Source organism: Macaca nemestrina, chromosome 1, assembly GCF_043159975.1.
Source record: "Macaca nemestrina isolate mMacNem1 chromosome 1, mMacNem.hap1, whole genome shotgun sequence".
Lineage (NCBI taxonomy): Eukaryota > Metazoa > Chordata > Mammalia > Primates > Cercopithecidae > Macaca > Macaca nemestrina.
This window is the reverse complement of record NC_092125.1, coordinates 5,914,870-5,935,487: the sequence shown is the minus strand read 5'-3', so window position 1 is coordinate 5,935,487 and position 20,618 is coordinate 5,914,870. Positions and strand designations below refer to the sequence as shown.

The 20,618-nt window shown below is 39.4% G+C and overlaps 1 protein-coding gene across 23 annotated transcripts in view; it reads left to right on the top strand.

Moving 5' to 3' along the window:
• The window catches only part of LOC105474671 (SHH signaling and ciliogenesis regulator SDCCAG8), a 253,094-nt gene that overhangs the window by 46,601 nt on the left and 185,875 nt on the right, over positions 1 to 20,618 (top strand). For 22 of the 23 annotated variants that reach the window (XR_011607733.1, XR_011607735.1, XR_011607744.1 and 19 more), the window contains 3 exons: positions 713 to 777; positions 3,998 to 4,186; positions 14,582 to 14,720. Coding sequence is in view for 17 of the 23 variants with exons in the window: in XM_071069480.1 (XP_070925581.1) it covers positions 713 to 777; positions 3,998 to 4,186; positions 14,582 to 14,720 (393 nt within the window). In the remaining 6 variants the exon portion in view is untranslated. Of the gene's footprint in view, positions 1 to 712; positions 778 to 3,997; positions 4,187 to 14,328; positions 14,420 to 14,581; positions 14,721 to 20,618 lie in introns of those variants that run through there. The other variant, XM_071069537.1, reaches the window with a different exon arrangement.

Sequence of the window (20,618 nt, the reverse complement as noted above, 5' to 3'; positions counted from 1 at the left end):
TCCCCCACCTTGGGTAAAAAGGAAAAATTGAACTTAATATTAAAAATTAAAGTTTATGGGTGGGCACAGTGGCTCATACCTGTAATCCCAGCACTTTGGGAGGCCGAGGCTGGCATATCATGAGGTCAGGAGATCGAGGCCATCCTGGCTAACACGGTGAAACCCTGTCTCTACTAAAGATACAAAAGAGCCTGTAATCCCAGCACTTTGGGAGGCCGAGACGGGTGGATCACGAGGTCAGGAGATCGAGACCATCCTGGCTAACACGGTGAAACCCCGTCTCTACTAAAAATACAAAAAACTAGCCGGGCGAGGTAGCGGGCGCCTGTAGTCCCAGCTACTTGGGAGGCTGAGGCAGGAGAATGGCGTGAACCCAGGAGGCGGAGCTTGCAGTGAGCTGAGATCCGGCCACTACACTCCAGCCTGGGCGACAGAGCGAGACTCCGTCTCAAAAAAAAAAAAAAAAAAAAAAAAAGATACAAAAGAATTAGCCGGGTGCGGTGGCGGGCACCTGTAGTCCCAGCTACTGGGGAGGCTGAGGCAGGAGAATGGCATGAACCCGGGAGGCAGAGCTTGCAGTGAGCCGAGATTGCACCACTGCACTCCAGCCTGAGCAACAGAGTGAAACTCCATCTCAAAAAAAAAAAATTAAAGTTTACTTATAAAACACAGGACATGGAGAAAAATATACTTTTATTTTTCTTTTCTATAGGAGAAGCTAAAACTTACTTATGAGGAAAAATACGAAATTCAGGAATCCCAACTGAAGTTTTTGAGGTAAAGTGAAATCTTCCATTTATAGTCATACCAAAAGCATAATGATCTTAAAATATATTTGAATGTTTGCTGAACTTCTAGTTTTAGTCATTATCAAACTTACTTGCTGACATTTTATATATAATTTAAAAACTTTCCTCAGATTATTAAAGGATAAAATGGCCTAAAATTGAGTTATTTTTCAAATCACATTCCTATTTCTTCATCAGTTGTAAAATACTTGTGTTTTCTCATAAAAATAAGAATCGTGGCTGGGCGTGGTGGCTCACGCCTGTAATCCCAGCACTTTGGGAGGCCGAGGCAGACGAATCATGAGGTCAAGAGATTGAGACCATCCTGGCTAACATGGTGAAACCTTGTCTCTACTAAAAATACAAAAATTATCTGGGCGTGGTGGCACACACCTGTAGTCCCAGCTACCTGGGAGGCTGAGGCAGGAGAATTGCTTAAACACGGGATCACTTGAACCAGGAGGTTGCAGTGAGCTGAGACCGTGCCACTGCATTCCAGCCTGGTGACACAGTGAGACTCCGTATCAAAAAAAAAAAAAAAAAAAGAATCACTAACTCACTAACTGCTCTTATAGAAATTATGATATTCAAGTAAAATAATAATGAAAAGAAAGCACTTTAGTTTTCAAATTATTAGTATTTTTCTCTGTAGATAGTCTTCATCTAATTTTAAAATTGTAATGATAATATAATAGTTTGAGTATTTGTATGCGTCATGAATTTGAGTGTATATGATGAATCTTCACATAGTTTTTATAGAATCTATTTATTAGAGATCCCAGTAAGACCTATATATTATAGATTAACCATTAGTGATTTACATATAATGAGTAGAAAAAGACAGCAGGAATTAATGTTTTTGTTGTTAAAGATTATTTTTAAATAGTGGTAATGAAGTATTTTTAAATCAAATAAACTTTCAAATACTGTTTATCATTTTATTTTAATAAGTCCAATTTGAAATAAATTTTAAAATCTTCCAGGCCATATCTATCTAGAGACATAACTAGAGTAATAATAAGAGCCAGAACTCAGCCGGTTGCAGTGGCTCATGCATGTAATCCCAGCACTTTGGGAAGCCAAGGCGGGTGGATCATTTGAGGTCAAGAGTTCGAGACCAGCCTGGCCGATATGGTGAAACCCTGTCTCTACTAAAAATATAAAAATTAGCTGGGTGTGGTGGCACACACCTGTAGTCCCAGCTACTCAGCAGGCTGAGGCAGGATCACATGAACCCAGGAGGTGGAGGTTGCAGTCAGCTAAGACCACGCCACTGCACTCCAGCCTGGGTAACAGAGGGATACTCCATCTAAAAAAAAAAAAAAAAAAAAGCCAGAACTCATAGCTTTCATTGAACATGCTTTTTTATTTTTTAAATATTCTTATGTTTTTCATAGATTACCCTGATTAGTTTTAGGATTTCTCTAGAGATTTCGACTTTTTGTTTTTACAAAGAAACATAACATTTAAAAATTACTCTAATTTTTGCTTTCTTGCTTTTTGTCCTACTTTATTTTATTTTGATTTTTTTTATGACTTGATTCTTCAGTTTTTAAAGTGATATGTTTCTAGATCATTGTACTTAGGGGAATGTGACTTATTTTGTCTCATTCAGAATCCAGATATTTCATCTTTAATTACATTAAAATACCGACTTGCAATGAACTAGACTTTGTTCTCTGAATCCTTCTGTTTCTTCATTTTCTTTTACTATAATTTAAGATTCTTTAAAGAGGCATTTTCTTAAATAAAATCAGTCTTCTTTTCAACTTTCTCTTTTGCCATTGCCAGTAACCAAATCTACTTGAGTGTTTTGAGTTTGGACCTGACCAAAATTAGTAATGGGGACCCTTTGAGTTTGGAATGTGCTTCCCAAGTTCTTTTTATAAAGCCTTTGAAAGTCAGACATTCTCTACATGGTATTGAAAAAGAAAACTTACCACGTTGGTGTTATTATTTTGGGGATAGGGTAGAAGCGGCTCCTTTTTTCCCCTCAACTTTGGAATGCCATTAGATTAGCTTTTTTTTTTAACCCTTAGATTGCCTGTGGGTCTTTTCTGCCTCTCCTGGGTTGCTTGACAACCCCCGAAATCTCAACAATTGTCTGACAGCCAGGCTGTTGACTTCTTCTCTGTGACAGGGAGCCAGTTATGATGGCCATAGCCCCTGAGCATGGAGACTCTGACAATGACAGTAGGGAGTAGACAGAGATGGAGATACAGTTCCTGCCTTCAGTAGTCTCATTTTTCAGCTTGAAAGTTTTGTTTTGTTTTTTTTTTAAATAAAAATAATAATAAAAAAACAACAATGGTACAAGAGCCACCTAGGCAAGGAAGCTCAGTCGCCAAGTTGACTTTAGCGCAACTTTACTAGGATAAGGTAGGAAAATACAACCCATGCACCAGTCATTTAATCCTTAAAAAGTCACCTTGAAGAAAACCTCATCCAGAGGTGAGCTGATAAAGTAAAAAGAAACAAAAACTGCACCCACACCCACACTCACACCTCCCCACCACCCCCAGCCCTTTCTTTAGCAGCCTGTGTTTCTAGCTAATAGCTACTACCCCTGAAATCTTATGACTGGCAAGTTCTATGTAACTTCCTTCTGTAACTTACTTTCTTTTGAAACAGATCTTTGTAGAAGTTTGTTGTTAGATAATTATCTATCTAATGTTTTCCTTCTGAAGAAAAATGGGCAGTAATAAACTAGTCAAGGATAAAAATCCATGTTTTTTTATGTGAACTTTTAAGGTACTCTAAAAATTTTAAGAGGTTAATGCTTGAAAGAGGTTATTTTCGTCACCTCAAGTATGTTGTCTTGTATTACCCCACCTCTTTTTTAAGAAAAACTATTTGGGATTTATATTTGGAGTTTTATTTTTGTTTTGTGGTTAATATAGCATTAATGGAGGTTGGATCCTGGAACAAGAGAGCCAGTATTGGGCAGACTCTAATCTAATATTAAAATCTTACAAGAACCTGAGCTAATTATTTAATATATTCAAATCTCATCATATTCAACGTGTCAATTACAATCACCACACCAAAAGTTTCAGGGTCATGGTAAAAATTAATAAGGTATTGGATGTAAACTAAAGCATCAGGTGAATGCCCATAAATGATAGTAGTAGTTAACATTATGATGATTCATTTTAAAGTCACGTAATTTTACCTGGCCATTTTCTAGAATTTTTCCCCCCTCTTTTTAGGAAAGACTTAGCTGAATATCAGAGAACTTGTGAAGATCTTAAAGAGCAACTAAAGCATAAAGAGTTTCTTCTGGCTGCTAATACTTCCAACCGGGTTGCTGGTCTTTGTTTGAAATGTGCTCAGCACGAAGCTGTTCTTTCCCAGACCCATAATAACGTTCACATGCAGACCATTGAAAGACTGATGAAGTAAGTATGCTTCTACATACGGAGTCTTTGGCAATATGGAAAATTCTGCCTTTAAAGGAGCATTGTGTTATTTTAGCGCTATGCTAAATCACATGTGATTATTGTTAATCTTCAAATACAATGGATTTTAAAAGGTTCCTTCATTGTAGCTTCCTTGAAGACAAATGGGTAGGTTCTGCCTTGTCACCATGCCGCTTTGAACAGAAACCCTGTCACTTTGAACAGATAATAGTATCTCTTGGTTTCAGTCCATCTTCAAGTGAGAGAATTGAACTAGACAGTCTTTACAATTCTGTCCGGTTCTGTGAATCTATAATTACAAATTGAATACTATTCTTAACAAAAGTGAGTGTAATAGAAATTCCTTTGGTTTTGCCATATCTTGAATTTTTCTGCTGTACTTCAGATGGAATGAGTTACTACCACGTCTTTCTCGTGTGTCTGTTGTAAGGAATATTATGAGGACCCACTGTGTCCCACTATTGATATTTGAGGGTTAACTGAGAACAAGTTACAGATGACCTTTTGTGTTGTCAAAGTTTTCATCTAAACTGAGTGAAACAATTCTCTATGTACATCTGTTTTGTTCTGTTTTCACTATTCCAGAGGGAACCTTTTCCTGTGAAAATTGTTTTCAGTAGAAATTGAGAATTATTATGTAATGTGGAACCCAGTGGCAGTTTATAGTGTATGTTCTTCTATGCCCCCTACTTTTCTGTGTGCTCAATGTCACCTCTCTCTGTCTGCTCCGCTCACTTAAATAACCCCAGATCACTTCCTTTTAGAAGAAGTCTCTCACCAGCCCTGCCCCATTTTGTCCTCAACTGACTTAGGTTCCTTTCTTCTGTGATTTTACAATATATTGTGTACACCTGGAGGCAGCAATTGTGTTTTGTTTATTTCCATAGCCTTTGTTCCTAGCAGAGTGTCTGGCTGGCAGTAGGCACCCAGTAAATGTTCGCTGTTCATGTGACAAGGCATTTTGGCATTGACTACTCCACAGTCAGAGATCCTCCTGCTGGAACTGCTGTGGAGAGGTGGCATGACTGTGGTCATTAAGGTCAGACCGATTTTGCTCCATGTCCTGACCTTCAACAAATTACTTTTCTTCTCTGAGCCTGGAGTCTTCTGTTGTTTGGAGGAATAATACCTGCTTCTTGAGATTTAAGATCTTTTTGGGATTTTTACTAAGGCAGGTTAGCCTGTGACCAGAAGTACTGCTTTTGAAACTGACTGCTTGGGTTCATGTTCTGATTCTACTGCCAACTCACCATGGAACCTTGCAAAAGTTACTTAGCCTTTTTGTGCCTCAATTTTCTCATTTTTAAAATGGTGACGTAAGTACCTAACTCATAGAGTTACCTTGAGGGGTCACTAGAGAAAACCTATATAGTGCTTAAAACACTTCCTGACATATAGTAAGTGCTCAATAAATATTAAAACCATTCTGTACCTTCCATACTCCCAAGAATGATCAATATGTCTTGTAGCTGTGGTTTCCACACATGGCTAACCCCCTGGGGTCGGGGGCAGGTTGCTGTTGATTTTGAGTTGGGGTCTCACTCTGTTGCCACGGCTGGAATATAATGGCACGATCATAGCTCACTGCAACTTTGAACTTCTGTGCTCAAGTGATCCTCCCGCCTTGGCCTCCTGGGTAACTGCAGACATGTGCCGCCACACCCAGCTAATTAAATTTTTTTTTTTTTGGTAGAGATGGAGTCTCACTATGTTGCCCAGGCTGTTCTTGAACTCCTGGCTTCAAGTGATCCTCCCACCTCAATTTCCCAAAGTATTGGGATTATAGGCATAAGCCACCACACCTGACCTAACCTACTGATTGTTATATGAACAGAATTTCCAGTGTGGACTGGCTGGTAGCTTTTTTGTTTGTTTGTTTGTTCGTTTGGTTTTTGTTTTTTTTGAGACAGAGTCTCTCTCTGTTGCCAGGCTGGAGTACAGTGGTGCAATCTTGGCTGTCTGCAACCTGTTTCTTGGGTTCAAGTGATTTTCCTGCCTCAGCCTCCCAAGTAGCTGAGACTATAGGCACCCACCACCATGCCTGGCTGATTTTTGTATTTTTAGTAAAGACAGGGTTTCACCATGTTGGCCAGGATGGTCTCGCTCTCTTGACCTCGTGATTCGTCTGCCTCGACCTCCCAAAGTGCTGGAATTACAGGTGTGAGCCACCACGCCTGACCCGACCAGTAGTTTTTATGATCTATACTGCTTGGTTCTGTTTTTGTTAAGTATTTTAAGTATTAAATATGTTGTTAATTTATTCATATATGCTCAATATAACTATTAAATATGTATTAACTATTTTCAGATACAACTAACAAATGTAGTAAACATTTATTGTATGTCAAGGACTGTGCTAGGCAATTTAAGAACATAATTTTTAAAAATCTTAAAGCATTCATGAGGTAGATATTATTACCCTCGTTTTAAAGGTAGGGAAATTGGGGTTCAGAGAAGTTAAAAATTTGCCTGTTTATATTTGAAAAACAAGAACAGAACTGTACCTTACAAAAATAAATTCATGGTGGTTTTGAAGGTTCAGATATAATTCAGACTATAAAAGCATTAGAAATAAATATAAAAAATATCTTATAGTTGTGGGTTATAGTACTAAGGATGACATGAAAAGTGGAAATCATAAGGGAAAAAAGATACATTTATTTCTATTAAAAAATAAATTCCCTTACAATAAAACATTACATATTCAGTTAAAAGGCTGAGAAAAAAATATTTGAACTATACATGACAAAAGACCGATAGAATAAATTTCCTTTGAAACAAACAAAAAGGACAAGCTGCCTAGTTGCAAAGTAGGTAAAGAATAGAAATCAGTGAGCAACAAAAGAGGAAGGTGTCAGCATATCAGAATGTATTTATTCTGTTAGTATTTGAGGAAATACAATCAAAAAATAAAAAACCAATCCATCAGACTGACAAAATAGAACAAGATTGATAATTTCAAGAGTTGGTGAGGTTATGAGTAAGCAAGTATTTTGATATTCTGCTGGTGGGTTCATAAATTGGTGGAAATACTTTGGAAGTAAATTAGTACTGTCCATTAATATTCAAATTGTGCATTTCACTTTTCAAAGTCTACCCTCAAGAAAAAAAACTCATGTACATGCATAATGGGGTATGTATAGGGAATGCTTTTTGCAGCATTGTTTATAATTATATGAACAACTTAAATATCGTTCAAAGGAGAGTAACTAAACATGGTTTAGATAAACTATGACATTTTGTGCATAGTATGAAAAACGGAAGTAGTTCTATGTATATTAATGTTGTACCATCTCCAAAATACATTGTTGCAGGAAAACAAAACAAAATGGCTAAAGATACATCCAGTATGAAACCTTTTGTATTTTTTAAGTCCATATACAACTATACTACATTTTTCCCCTTCAAGGTTCATAGATATGCACAGAAAAATATTTGAAAGAGTAAGCACCAAATATTTAATAGAGATTACCACTAGAGAGGTGGACAAAGGCAATGAAGTTGAAAGGGTGTCAAATAGGCCTTTAAAAATATTGGTAACTAATTTTGCAAGGAGAATATAGTTTAAAAATTAATTTTAGAAAGAAGAAAGCATATTAAAAGTTGCACATAAAAAGAGCCAGAGCTTAAAACTAGGTAGTCTAGCAAAACTAATAAGCCAGGCACAGTGGTTTATGCCTGTAATCGCAGCATTTTGGTAGCCTGATGCAGGAGGATCGTCAGGCCAGGAATTGGAGACCAGTCTGAGCAACATAGTGAAACCCTGTCTCTACAAAAAATTTAGAAATTAAAAAAGAAAAAACCATAACCAACAAATAACAGGTTATTATGTTGCCTTTTATATTATCCTTCTAGATTATGAAAAAATATTTTTAAAGGAAGCTGTAATGTTTCGGTTACTTCTAAGCCTGGCAGTCATTCAGAAATTAAGATTCTTGATCAGTTATGTATTCCTTTGTCTCTATCCTAAATTTAAGCTCGTAGCCTCTTGAAGTAAATGTCAGTCTACTTAGTTCAATTTTCTGCCTTGTCAGCAGAATATCATTGTCTCATGTTCTGCATTAATATCGGAAAGGATATTAAACCTATTAACACTGAATGGTTTCTGCTTTTATTGTCAATGAATTCTTTTTCTGTATCGTTCTCTTGGCCTAAGCTGGTGTTCAGTTTCTTTAAACTTACTAATGCAGAGTGCTGAATATTGAGTCCTATGCTAACTTTGAAGAGTGTCCAGCACCTTTTGGGTTTGGATTTCTAGTTTTATGTATAGTTAGAAGCCTGACCCCTCCGTAAGCTGTTATCATATTACCTGGATGACTTTAACATAGAATGTTTAAAAATGATACCTTAAATATGATAAATCAAAAGTTTCCTTGTAAATGTGGTATTGTGACAGCAGCTTTCAGCTCCTTTGTTGCATCCTTTAGCATTTACTATTTTGAATATATATTCTTGACACAAGAATGGTTTGATGGCCAGCCATGGTGGCTCACACCTGTAATCCCAGCACTTTGGGAGGCTGAGGCAGGTGGATCACTTGAGGTCAGGAGTTCGAGACCAGCCTGGCCAACATGGTGAAACCCCATCTCTACTAAAAGTGCAAAAATAGCTGGACATGGTGGTGCACACCTGTAATCCCAGTTACCTGGGAGGCTGAGGCAGGAGAATTGCTTGAACCCGGGAGGCGGAGGTTGCAGTGAGCCAAGATTGTGCTATTGCACTCCAGCCTGGGCAACAGAGGAAGACCCTGTCTCCAAAAAAAAAAAAAAAAAGAAAGAAAGAATGGCTTGTACAGTTGACAGGGAGGAGATCAGGCATGACTTGGAGACCAGGCCACCCATATGTTTCTGGTGGTTTCTGGTTTCTTAGGACTCAAGGACGTTTTGGAGAATATACTTAACAACTGTCAATGACACTGGATATATTTTTTACGTTGACTTGAAGTCTTCATATTGTTTCTGACCTTTCGCCTTTCACTTGGCCTCTTTATGCCATAAGGGAGCTAAGAGTAACAGTAACCTCTTTTTCTTGCTTAATGATCAAAATACCTTCACATGGTAATGAAGATGGAACTGCTTAAATTCTTTTCTGTAGCTCATAGTACCTTGGAGAAGTTTCACGGTACTTTTCAAAAAAGAGAAATGATTCCAAGGGTACTTTTCTGGGGCTTTAATCCAGCTTGTGATTTTGGAGTGGATCGTTGGCCATGCTCTGCATAGTTGGCTTTCAAAGACGACAGCAGGAACTTCCCAGAATTGAGGAACAAAGAAATGTTGTAGTCAGCCTTCTAGACTTTCTTTGTAAAAACGGCATAGTAACACTTACTAGTGATGCCTACTAATGCTTAAAATTAATAGTAACTGGAGTAATTTAGAAATTATAAGACATTTCTTAGCCACTCCACATTTCAAGATGAAGCTCATGCATATACATTAGACCAACTCTTTTGCTTAAACACTTGGCTGAGATTGTTAAGGGACTTTCTCAGTCCTTTTGGCCCCGATTGCTGCGCTAAGGTTCTTAAATATTACATGCTCATTAGTGCATGTAAGTGCACGCTTTTCACCCCAGAACACTCGGGATCTTTACGTCATCTTTCTGCCTCAGCTGCTCTTTCATCTGGATCATGGAACGTTGCAGGGTTAACATGGTGTTGCTGGCTTTGCTTCAAGAAGCTCCTTGATTACATTGATCGCCACATCCACAAGGTGTTTCCAAGCACAAGCACTCACAGAACGTTTGCTATGGAAGATGGTAATTTGGAGAACTGCCCTTTCCCTTTCACACTGATATGCCATGTGTATCTGTACAGCTTCCCACTGTGAGAGCCTCATTCAGGTGTGACTCTGGGCCGGCCCTGTGGACTGCGGGATCAGGAGCAGGACTGTAGCTAACTGGGCAGTTACCCTGGGTGGCTGGAATCGGCTGTTTCTGAAAGGCAGATTATATAAGTAGCACTGTCAGACCCAGGGGATAAGTGTGGGGCTAAAAAGGGAAAGCTCAGACAAGATGAAGCCAGATGGACACAGGAATGGAGCAGGAAGCAAGGTCTTGTGTTGAGGAGAGGGGACTGCCAGCCCAGGGCTCTTTCGAAAAAAATTATTTGTGGGGTTGCTTGCTGCTATTTGGTATGTGGACTGGCTGAGTCAAAACCAAACCAAACCAAAACCAAGATTTAGTAACACCTGAGTGGATGATTAGATAATCCTAAATTGCCAAAATGACTACCTACCTGCAAGCTTCCCAGGTGGTCTCAAAGCTACCTTGAAGCATGCGTTGCATTTGCCTTACAGAAAGGTGGAGTGTGTCAGCCCAGCGGTTACACGGAGTTTGAGTGTAATCGTTTTGTGGTCTCACTGTCGAATGATGGGCTTAACAAGCTATCTGTATATTGGAGTTTTATCTTTGATAATTTTCTGTGGTTCCATAGTCTAAATTTGGTGAGTTAATATTCTGAAACACTTTTGAACCAGAGCAACTGAACTCTAGTTTCTGATTCAAAATAGGTAATGTTTTCAGTTTAGATCATGAAATATTAGAACTGAGAGGGAGCTTTACTTCACATCTTTTGACACCATCCTATAGCAGACTCTTTCTTCATTTATTTGTTTTCTTATTGCTTATTCTGTTGAGCATCTACTGTGTGACAAACACTACTCCTGACAAGAGCATATTCTGAAAAGAGATAAAATCTATTAGACATAAGTTTCCCATAAGCAGCAGGTTTGTTAGATTTTTATCCTGTTGTGGATCTGTCTGTTTGCATACTTACAAACATGGAGCTTTTTTGACCATTCTTTTTTTTTTTTTAAATGGAGTCTCACTCTGTCGCCTAGGCTAGAGTGCAATGGCACGATCTCAGCTCACTGCAACTTCCACCTCCCAGGTTCAAGCAATTCTTGTGCCTCAGCCTCCCGAGTAGCTGGGGCTACAGGTGTGCACTACCACAGCCAGCTAATTTTTGTATTTTTAATAGAGACAGAATTTCAGCATGTTGGTCAGGCTGGTTTGGAACTCCTGCCCTCAAGTGATCCGCCCACCTCAGACTCCCAAAGTGCTGGGATTACAGGCGTGAGCCACTGCGCCCGACCTTTTTTGTTCATTCTTTTTCTTTGGAACTTTGGCTTTGGTGATTGCATGGTATCAGAAACAGATAAGAATCTCATTGAATAGTTACTTTTGCTCTTCATTAAGTCTTAGTGATTTAAGAAAGGTGACTATAAGATGCCTATATTGACTTGCTGTCCTTACAGAGTGAATTTTTCTTTTCTTCTAGAATCATAGGTCCTAACTGGATTGCATATCCTTGATGAAGCTAGACCCCTTTTATGTTATAGAACTTTTATGGAAATATAAATAGATACATACTCAATTTTGCTGGTGTTTATTTTTTTACTTAACTAGGATAATTTAATCTTGCCTTGATTCTTCCACTTTTTTACATAGTAACTGTGTTTGATTATATTCAATTAAAACAATTTACTTCTTTTTTCATTTCCTTGGAAGAAAAATTACTTTTACCAATTTAAAACAAATCAGGAAATTCTAAAGTGAAGATCACTCTGCTTCCATGAATTTTATATTTGTAGCAATTTATTCTTTTTTAAATAAAAAAGACTTTTATGAAACTGCTAATAACTGTAACTTTGTTCAGTGTTACATGTTTCTTCAAATGTGGCTGCTTTCCAAATACCACAAATAGTTTATTTTACCTTTAAGAGATGTTTTAAATTGAATCATTGGTTAATCCTGAAAGTGATTCAAGCAGAGTTTATAATCCTCTAAACTATGACTCTTTAAAACTTGCTAATTTAAAAAAAAAAATCATAGTTGGATCTTTTCTCATAGTTTAAGAACTTGGCAATGAAAAGGAAACTGCAAGCATTTATTTCAACTAATTTTGAAACCGTGGTTTAGTCTTCAACTCTTTAACAAAATGGGGAATACCATATGTAACAGTCCAACATACATTTTTTGCTTTTTGTGTCTTGAAAGTTTCCTGCCTCACTTTCTCTTTGGTGTACTGGATATTTTTATTCAGTCGATAAATTGCAAATATCCTAGAATATTTTATATGAGACTTATTTAATCTATGAGATTATATCCTTGCTATTTTACATGCCAGAGCATTTTGGCATTTGGTTCACTTCTACCCTCAATAAACAGCTTAGGATGAAGTACTTCTGAGAACTGCTGAAGAGGGGTGGGTCTTGGCAATGATCAAACCCGGTGGGATAAGATTGTGTTAAATTGTGAATATTATATGCGTAACCAGGAGATTTGAGGAGTTCAGCAGTGCTAATCATTGAACAACAAGTGTTCATAAGTAACTGAAAGAATGTAATTGAAAGAGAAGCACAAAAAAGAGGATTGTGGAGAAAGATAAAACGGAAAGGACATTTATTTGTTCAAGTAAATGAGAGGAGAATCTGCTGCATGGACAAAGCCTCAGTCCTTTCTTAAAATGTTGACTGCTACTTTGATTTACAATTCCTACCTTCCCTACTTTGCTGCATTTTTCCTTTTCAGCACCTCCCCCCCACCTTTTTTTTTTTATAATTTTATTTTTTATTATACTTTAAGTTCTGGGATACATGTGCAGAATGTGCGGGCTTATTACATAGGTAAACACATGCCATGGTGGTTTGCTGCACCCATCAACCCATCATCTACATTAGGTATTTCTCCTAATGCTATCCCTCCCCCAGCCCCCACCCCCCAACAGGCCCTGGTGTGTGATATTCCCCTCCCTGTATCCATGTGTTCTCATTGTTCAACTCCCACTTATGAGTGAGAACATGTGGTGTTTGGTTTTCTGTTCCTGTGTTAGTTTGCTGAGAGTGATGGTTTCCAGCTTCATCCATGCCCTGCAAAGGACATGAACTCATCCTTTTTTATGGCTGCATAGTATTCCATGGTGTATATGGGCCACATTTTCTTTATCTAGTCTCTCATTGATGGGCATTTGGTTGGTTCCAGTCTTTGCTATTGTGAATAGTGCTGCAATACGTTTTATAATTTTATTTCATATCTCTCTTCTGATACCCTCCACCACTCCTGTTTCCTTTTGAGAACTGATGCTAAAGACAGTCTATTCTAGTGGTTCTCTACTAGAAGCAATTTTTCTCCCCTGCCGCAGAGACACTGGAAAATTTCTGAAAACAGTTTTGCTTGTCACAACTGGGGAGAAGGGCACTACTATTAACCAAAAGGTGAAGTCAGAAATGTTGTGAAATGGCCTACAGTGCAGAGGAGAGCACCCACAACAAAACCCTAGTCTACCCATTTATTACCTCTTTTTTTTCTCCCGAGAAGTCACCACTATCAGGAAGTTGGGGTGAATTATCTCCCTGGAAGTTTTCTTTTTTTTTTTTTCCAGGTTAACATTTATTCATTCTGATGAATTCTGTCACACATATTTAGCATTAAACAGAAGCAAACTGTAAACCACCAAATATTGGAAGAGAGGTATTTACTTTTCTTGGTTTTTCATTAAAACGGCAAGAATGCTATAAAGACTCCCTATTCACAATAGCAAAGACTTGGAATCAACCCAAATGTCCATCAGTGACAGACTGGATTAAGAAAATGTGGCACATATACACCATGGAATACTATGCAGTCATGAAAAAGGATGAGTTTGTGTCCTTTGTAGGGACATGGATGCAGCTGGAAACCATCATTCTCAGCAAACTATCGCAAGAACAGAAAACCAAACACCACATGTTCTCACTCATAGGTGGGAAATGAACAAGATCACTTGGACTCAGGAAGGGGAACATCACACACCGGGGCCTATTATGGGGAGCGGGGAGGGGGGAGGGATTGCATTGGGAGTTATACCTGATGTAAAGGACGAGTTGATGGGTGCTGACGAGTTGATGGGTGCAGCACACCAACATGGCACAAGTATACATATGTAACAAACCTGCACATTATGCACATGTACCCTAGAACTTAAAGTATAATAATAAAAAAAATGAAAGACATCAGACCACAGACAGCATTCTATGTCTTATAATGGCCAAACCTTTTGAAACTAGTAAAACGTACAAATTTAAGGGAGCCTCCCCCCAACGTTTAAAAAACTAATTTGCTCTTTTCTGGGCTTTCCCCTGCAGCTATCTCCACAATAGATGATTGTCCCACACAGATGCAGTCCTGCCACGAAGGCTCTTGGCCTTTCCGGCTGCTCTGCCTGCCGCTCGCCAAGTGAGGACAGAGGGTCTTTCTCTGGGGTGTGCTTTATTTAATATGTGCTCAGCCGGCCTACTCTGGCCCTTCTAATACATATTAATGCCTTTTCCTCCCTGACTTATGAAGACATGATCATTTGATCATTTCTTGTTCTGAATGTTCTTTTTGTGCTGACAGAGAAAGAGATGACCTGATGTCTGCACTAGTTTCCGTAAGGAGCAGCTTGGCAGATACGCAGCAAAGAGAAGCAAGCGCTTATGAACAGGTGAAACAAGTTTTGCAAATATCTGAGGAAGCCAATTTTGAAAAAACCAAGGCAAGTCTAATAAGATGCAAATAAAAGCGTCTTTTTTTTTTCTTTTTTCTTCTGAGTATTTATTTGGTTATTCTTCTGTAACTAAACTCTGTTTTTCAAACACACAAAGTGAATTATCAATCTGTTAATGTTGACTTTTCTGAATTAAACAAATTTGCTATTTGGAGAATTCTTATTCCTCTGCAAATACTGTTGTATCACTGTTCAGAGAATGTAGTACAGTATAATACTTTGAGAGACCTATATGCTTAATCTTTTTATTTGCTGATAATTTGCAACGCTGCAAAAATCTTAACACCCAGGCATTAGTTTATTTATGTTCATATATGATTAAAGAGAAATGTTTTTCCTCAATAATTGGTAAGTTTTGAGAAAATCCAAATACACCAAAGATAATAATATGTACATATTCAGTAGCATTTCTTTCTTTCTTTTTTTTTTTTTTTGGAGATGGAGTCTTGCCTTGTCACCCAGGCTGGAGTGCAATAGCATGATTTCCGTTCACAGCAACCTCTGCCTCCTGGGTTCAAGTGATTCTCCTGCCTCAGCCTCCCACGTAACTGGGATTACAGGCATGGGCCATCATGCCCAGCTAATTTTTGTATTTTTAGCCGAGATGGAGTTTCACTATGTTAGCCAGGCTGGTCTCGAACTCATGACCTCAGGTGATCTGCCCACCTCGTCCTCCCAAAGTGCTGAGATTACAGGCGTGAGCTACCACGCCTGGTCTTAGTAGCATCTTTGAGTCTGGACTTACTGTAAGGTAACTCAAACATACCTAAGGAGAATAACAGTTTATACTTAGTGATCAGATGGTGTTAAAGGCAGTTTGAAGAATAGGAGGTTACTGTTGATTCATTACTGTATTTGGGGGCCACACTGTAATCCGTTAAAGTTGCATGTATTTTCCCTAGACACACTAGCATACAATTCAAGTTCTTAATGGCCACATGTAGCGAATATTGGACAGTGCAGATATAGAGCATTTTCATTATCATGAAAAGTTTTGTTGGATAGCACTGGTCTAAACCATATACTAATCTCAGTGTTTTATTAAAATGTTAGGGCTACATTACTGAGTATATGCCCAGAGGAATAGAAATCATTCTGCCACAAAGACACATGCACGTGAATGTTGATTGCAGCAACCTTCACAATAGCAAATGTAAACGATGGAATTGATGAAATCAACCTAAATTGACGGAATCAATCCTAAATTGATGGAATCAATCTAAATGTTCATCACTGACAGATTATATAAAGAAAATATGGAACATAGACACCATGGAATAGTATGTAGCCGTAAAAAGAATGAGATCAGATCTTTTGCAGGAACATGCATGGAGCCAGAAGCAATTATTCTTAGCAAACTAATGCAGGGACAGAAAGCCAAATACTACATATTCTTACTGATAAGTGGGAGCTAAATGATAAGAACTTAGGAGCACAAAGTAGGAAACCACAGATAGTGGCATCTCCTTGAAGATACAGGGTTGGGGGAGGGAGAGGAGCAGAAGAGATCACTACTGGGTACTGGGCTTCATACCTGGGTGATAAAATAATCTGTGTAACAAACCCCTGTGACATGAGTTTACCTATATAACAAACCTTCACATGTACCCCCGAACCTGAAATAGAAGTTAAAACAAAATTAGGGCTATTCAATTCTGCATTAAGCCTCTTGTCAGCCATTGCTATGTCCATTTGTCTTTATACAGTTCATCCATAACTCTTCCCATTTGACCCTCATGCCTTCTGAAACTTAGGTTCAGTTATAACCAAACTCCCCACCATATTGTTTCCTCAAACTCTCCTGTTTCTTCATTTGTTCTGAGCTCTAGCTGTCCCTCGATATCATGACTTTCAAAACCTTCCGCGAATGCCCTTGTGTCAGTCAAGTCATCTCATGTGAATGTGACGGAGGAAACCGCAGTTACTTCACTCCCGACTGCCATTTCCAGGGCTTTGTTTTGACACTTACTCTTAGGTCCTATTCCTCTTTGAAATTAAGCTACCACTCTGTGTTAATCTGTTTTGCATTGCTATGAAGAAAGAGTGGAAACTGGGTAATTTGTAAAGAGAAGTAAGTGGTTTATTTTGGCTCATGTTGTGCAGGCTGCATACGAAGCATGGGACCAACATATGCTTCTGGTAAGGCCTCAGGAAGCTTTCACTCTGACAGCAGGCAGAGGGGAGCAAGCCTCACAAGGGAGCAGGACTGAGCGCAGAGGAGAGGGGCCAGGCTCTTTCTAACCATCAGACCTCAGGATAACTAATAGGGCACCAAGCCATTCATGATGGATCCACCCCGATAACCCAAACACCTCCCACCAGGCCCCACCTCCAACACTGGAAGTCACATTTCAACACGAGAGATTTGGAGCGGACAGGTATCCAAACCATATCACACTCCTCTTTGAAATCAGTGTTGTCTCTCTTCTCCCTAATCAATAATATTTCTCAATCGAGAAGGTGCTCTTTGACCCTTTCTATTTTATTTTAGTTTTATTTTTATTATCATTTTTTTGAGACAGAGTTTCATTCCAGCCCAGGCTGGAGTGCAATGGCACCATCTTGGCTCACTGTAACCTCAGTCTCCTGGGATCAAGTGATTCTCCCACCTCAGCCTCCCAAGTAGCTGGGACTACAGGCATGCACCACCATGCCCAGATAATTTTGTATTTTTAGTAGAGACGAGGTTTCACCATGTTGGCCAGGCTGGTTTCGAACTCCTGAGCTCAGGTGATGCACCCACCTTGGCCTCCCAAAGTGCTGGGACTACAGGCGTGAGCCACCGCGCCTGGCCCCTTTTTAAAAAGTTTTAACATCTGACCCTTTTCCTCTTCATTCTGTCTCTTTTGTCATCCTTAAATGTTTGAATTTCCATGTTGTTGATACACAAAACACTAATACTCTTCAGCTTCCTTAACTCTACTACATCCCCTACTTCTACGCCAACCTCCCGCATGAACTGAAGTGCCCCTAAGATCTCAAACTCTGAAACCACACTCTCTGACTAGAGCCTTCCCTCTTCTTTCCTCCCTGTCAAAGTTAAATCTGCTCCATGTCTTCATCTTCGCCTCTAGTTCTTCAGCATTCTTTTTATCTCTCATTTTATCTGTTGTGTCCAGGCTGGTCTTCTTTTCTTCCCATTTAAATATAAATTTTACAATCTCAAACTGAACTCACATATTCACTCTCCCAAATCTGCTGCCCCTTCTGTATTCTCTTACTGGATGGCACTTTTATCCACTAACATGCTCTGATCAGAAAACTGGATTTCACACTGTCCTTCACCCGTAACTTTTAACCAGTCACTAAGTACAGATCTGAGTTTCTAACGTTTTCTTGAATTCTTTCCCTCATTAACACTTTTCTTATGGAAGCTGAGTAATCTCTGGATTTATCTACTACACTTCTTCCTAGCTTGCCTCCCTCCTTCGTTCCACTCCCTACACTGCAGCCAGAAGCGATCTTTCTTAAAGACACATTTGATCATGTGACTCTGATTTAAAATCCTCCGGTGAATTTTCACTACCTTCAAGACAGTCTCCACATTCTTTCCCATGCCCGTGGTCTGTCATAATGTGGCTCCCTTTTGTCCTCCAAGGCTGCTGCTGCTTTCCTCCTCTCACACCCTATCCCCCAGTACACTCAGCTGTCGTCAAAGGCAGGAGCGTTTAGGGAGTGAACATGGGCTTACTAGAGTTAGCCAGACCTAGATTCAACTTGTGGCCCCACCATTCACTCGCTATGTGACCTTGGACAAATTACTTTAACTTCTCCGTGCCCCAGTCCTTCCTCATCTGTAAAACAGAGAAATATGTGACTCGTAGAATTGTGAATGAGGACTGCATTTTAAAATGTATATTGGTTATCTTATACAAACCCAGGCAGGCACAAAATATTTTCTCAATAAATAGTGGTAGTGGTGAGAACCCTGCTGATTATCCCATCCTCTCTCTAGCCTCTGAGTCTTTGTATGTGCCATACACATTCTTCTCCACTCCACTGCCTGTATATTTCTCTAGCCTTACCTGTCTTAGCCCACATGGTACTCCCTCTAGGAAACCTCTGATCTCCCCTGCCTAGATTTGATGTACCCCTAATACGCCTTTATAGCAGGGTTTTCAACCTTGGCGCTATTGACATTTTGGGCTACGTAGCTCTTTTGTTTTGGATGCTGTTCTGCACATTGTAGGATGTTTAGAAGCATTCCTGGCCTCTACCTGCTCAATTCCAGTAACTTACCCCCCTCCCCCAAGTTGTGACAACCGAAAATGTCTCCAGACATTGCCAAATGTCCTTTGGAGGGCAAATTTGCCCCCATTTGAGAACCACTACTTATTAGAGCATTTATCAAAATGTATTATTATTGCTTATTTGTCCGTATCCTTCATTAAACTTTTTAAAAAAAATTTCAGCTTTTATTTTCGATACAGGGGTACGTGTGTAGGATTGTTACATGGTGGACCCAGGTATTGAGCATAGTGCCCAGTAGGTACTTTTCCAGCCCATGCCCCCCTCTCTCCAACCCCAAGTTGTCTGCAGTGTCTGTTGCTCCCATGCTTATGTCCGTGTGTGCACGACGTTTAGCTCCCATTTATAAATGAGAGCATATGGTGTTTGGTTTTCTGTTACTGCATTAATTTGCTTAGGATTATGGCTTCCAGCTACATCCATGTCACTGCAAAGCACGTGATTTCATTCTTTTTTATGGATGTATACATTCCCTGGTATATATGTACCATGTTTTCTTTATCCAGTCTGCTATTGATGGGCACCTGGATTGATTCCATGTCTTTTTTTTTTTTTTTTTTTTTTTGGAGACGAAATCTTGCTCTGTCGCCCAAGCTAGAGTGCAGTGGAGTGATCTTGGTTAACTGTATCCTCCGCCTCCAGGATTCAAGTGATTCTTCTGTCTCAGCCTCCCGAGTAGCTGGGATTACAGGTGTGCACCATCACGCCAGGCTGATTTCTGTATTTTTAGTGAAGACGAGGTTTTGCCATGTTGGCCAGGCTGGTATTGAACCCTTGACGTCAAGTGATCCCCCCGCCTCGGCTTCCCAAAGTGCTGGGATTACAGGTGTGAGCCACCATGCCCAGCCTCCATGTCTTTGCTGTTGTGAACAATGCAGTGATGAACATTTGAGTTGATGTATCTTTTTGGTTTAATGATATATATCCCTTTGGGTATATACCCAGGAATGGGATTGCTGTGTTGAATGGTAGCTCTATAGTAAGCTCTTGGAGAAATCTCTGTTAAACTTTAAAATTGTCACCAAGCCAAGGGCTTGCTTCCCTATGCACATAGAAGCCAATGCTATGGCCCTGGCTTTTAAGAAAAGAAAAGGCTTTCTTGCAAGTTGACTGGCAAGGAGGTAAGAGGCCACACTCAAATCTGTCTCCTCATTCTGCAGCAAGATCAGGAAGATTGGTCTCAGAGGCATTTCTGAGTAGCCCCAGGTGATACCGGTGCAGCCAGTCTGCCAGGCTGGTGGTATTCACAATGAGGAGGTTAAACATCTCATGTACCCCACAAATATATGCATCTACTATGGACTCAACAAAAATGTAAAATAAAATAAAAACAATTAGGAGGTTAAAGCTTTTTCCCATTGCACATGCCTGGACTACATGACTTGCAATTTTGGCTCAGTGCTATCTGTAACAACTTAAACAATGGTTAATCAGTTTGCGCTAGTCCCTTGGTTACGGAATTTCTCCATCCTGATCACCATTAAATCCATAGCATCTTGCATAGATCTCAGCACATAATAAATTGGTACTGAGTAAATATCCACTGAGGAAGGAAATTGCAACTCAGTTCTCACTAGCACTCTACAATTCCTTTATTCTTATCTTTCCAGCTTACCTACTTTGCCAGCAAAAGTACCC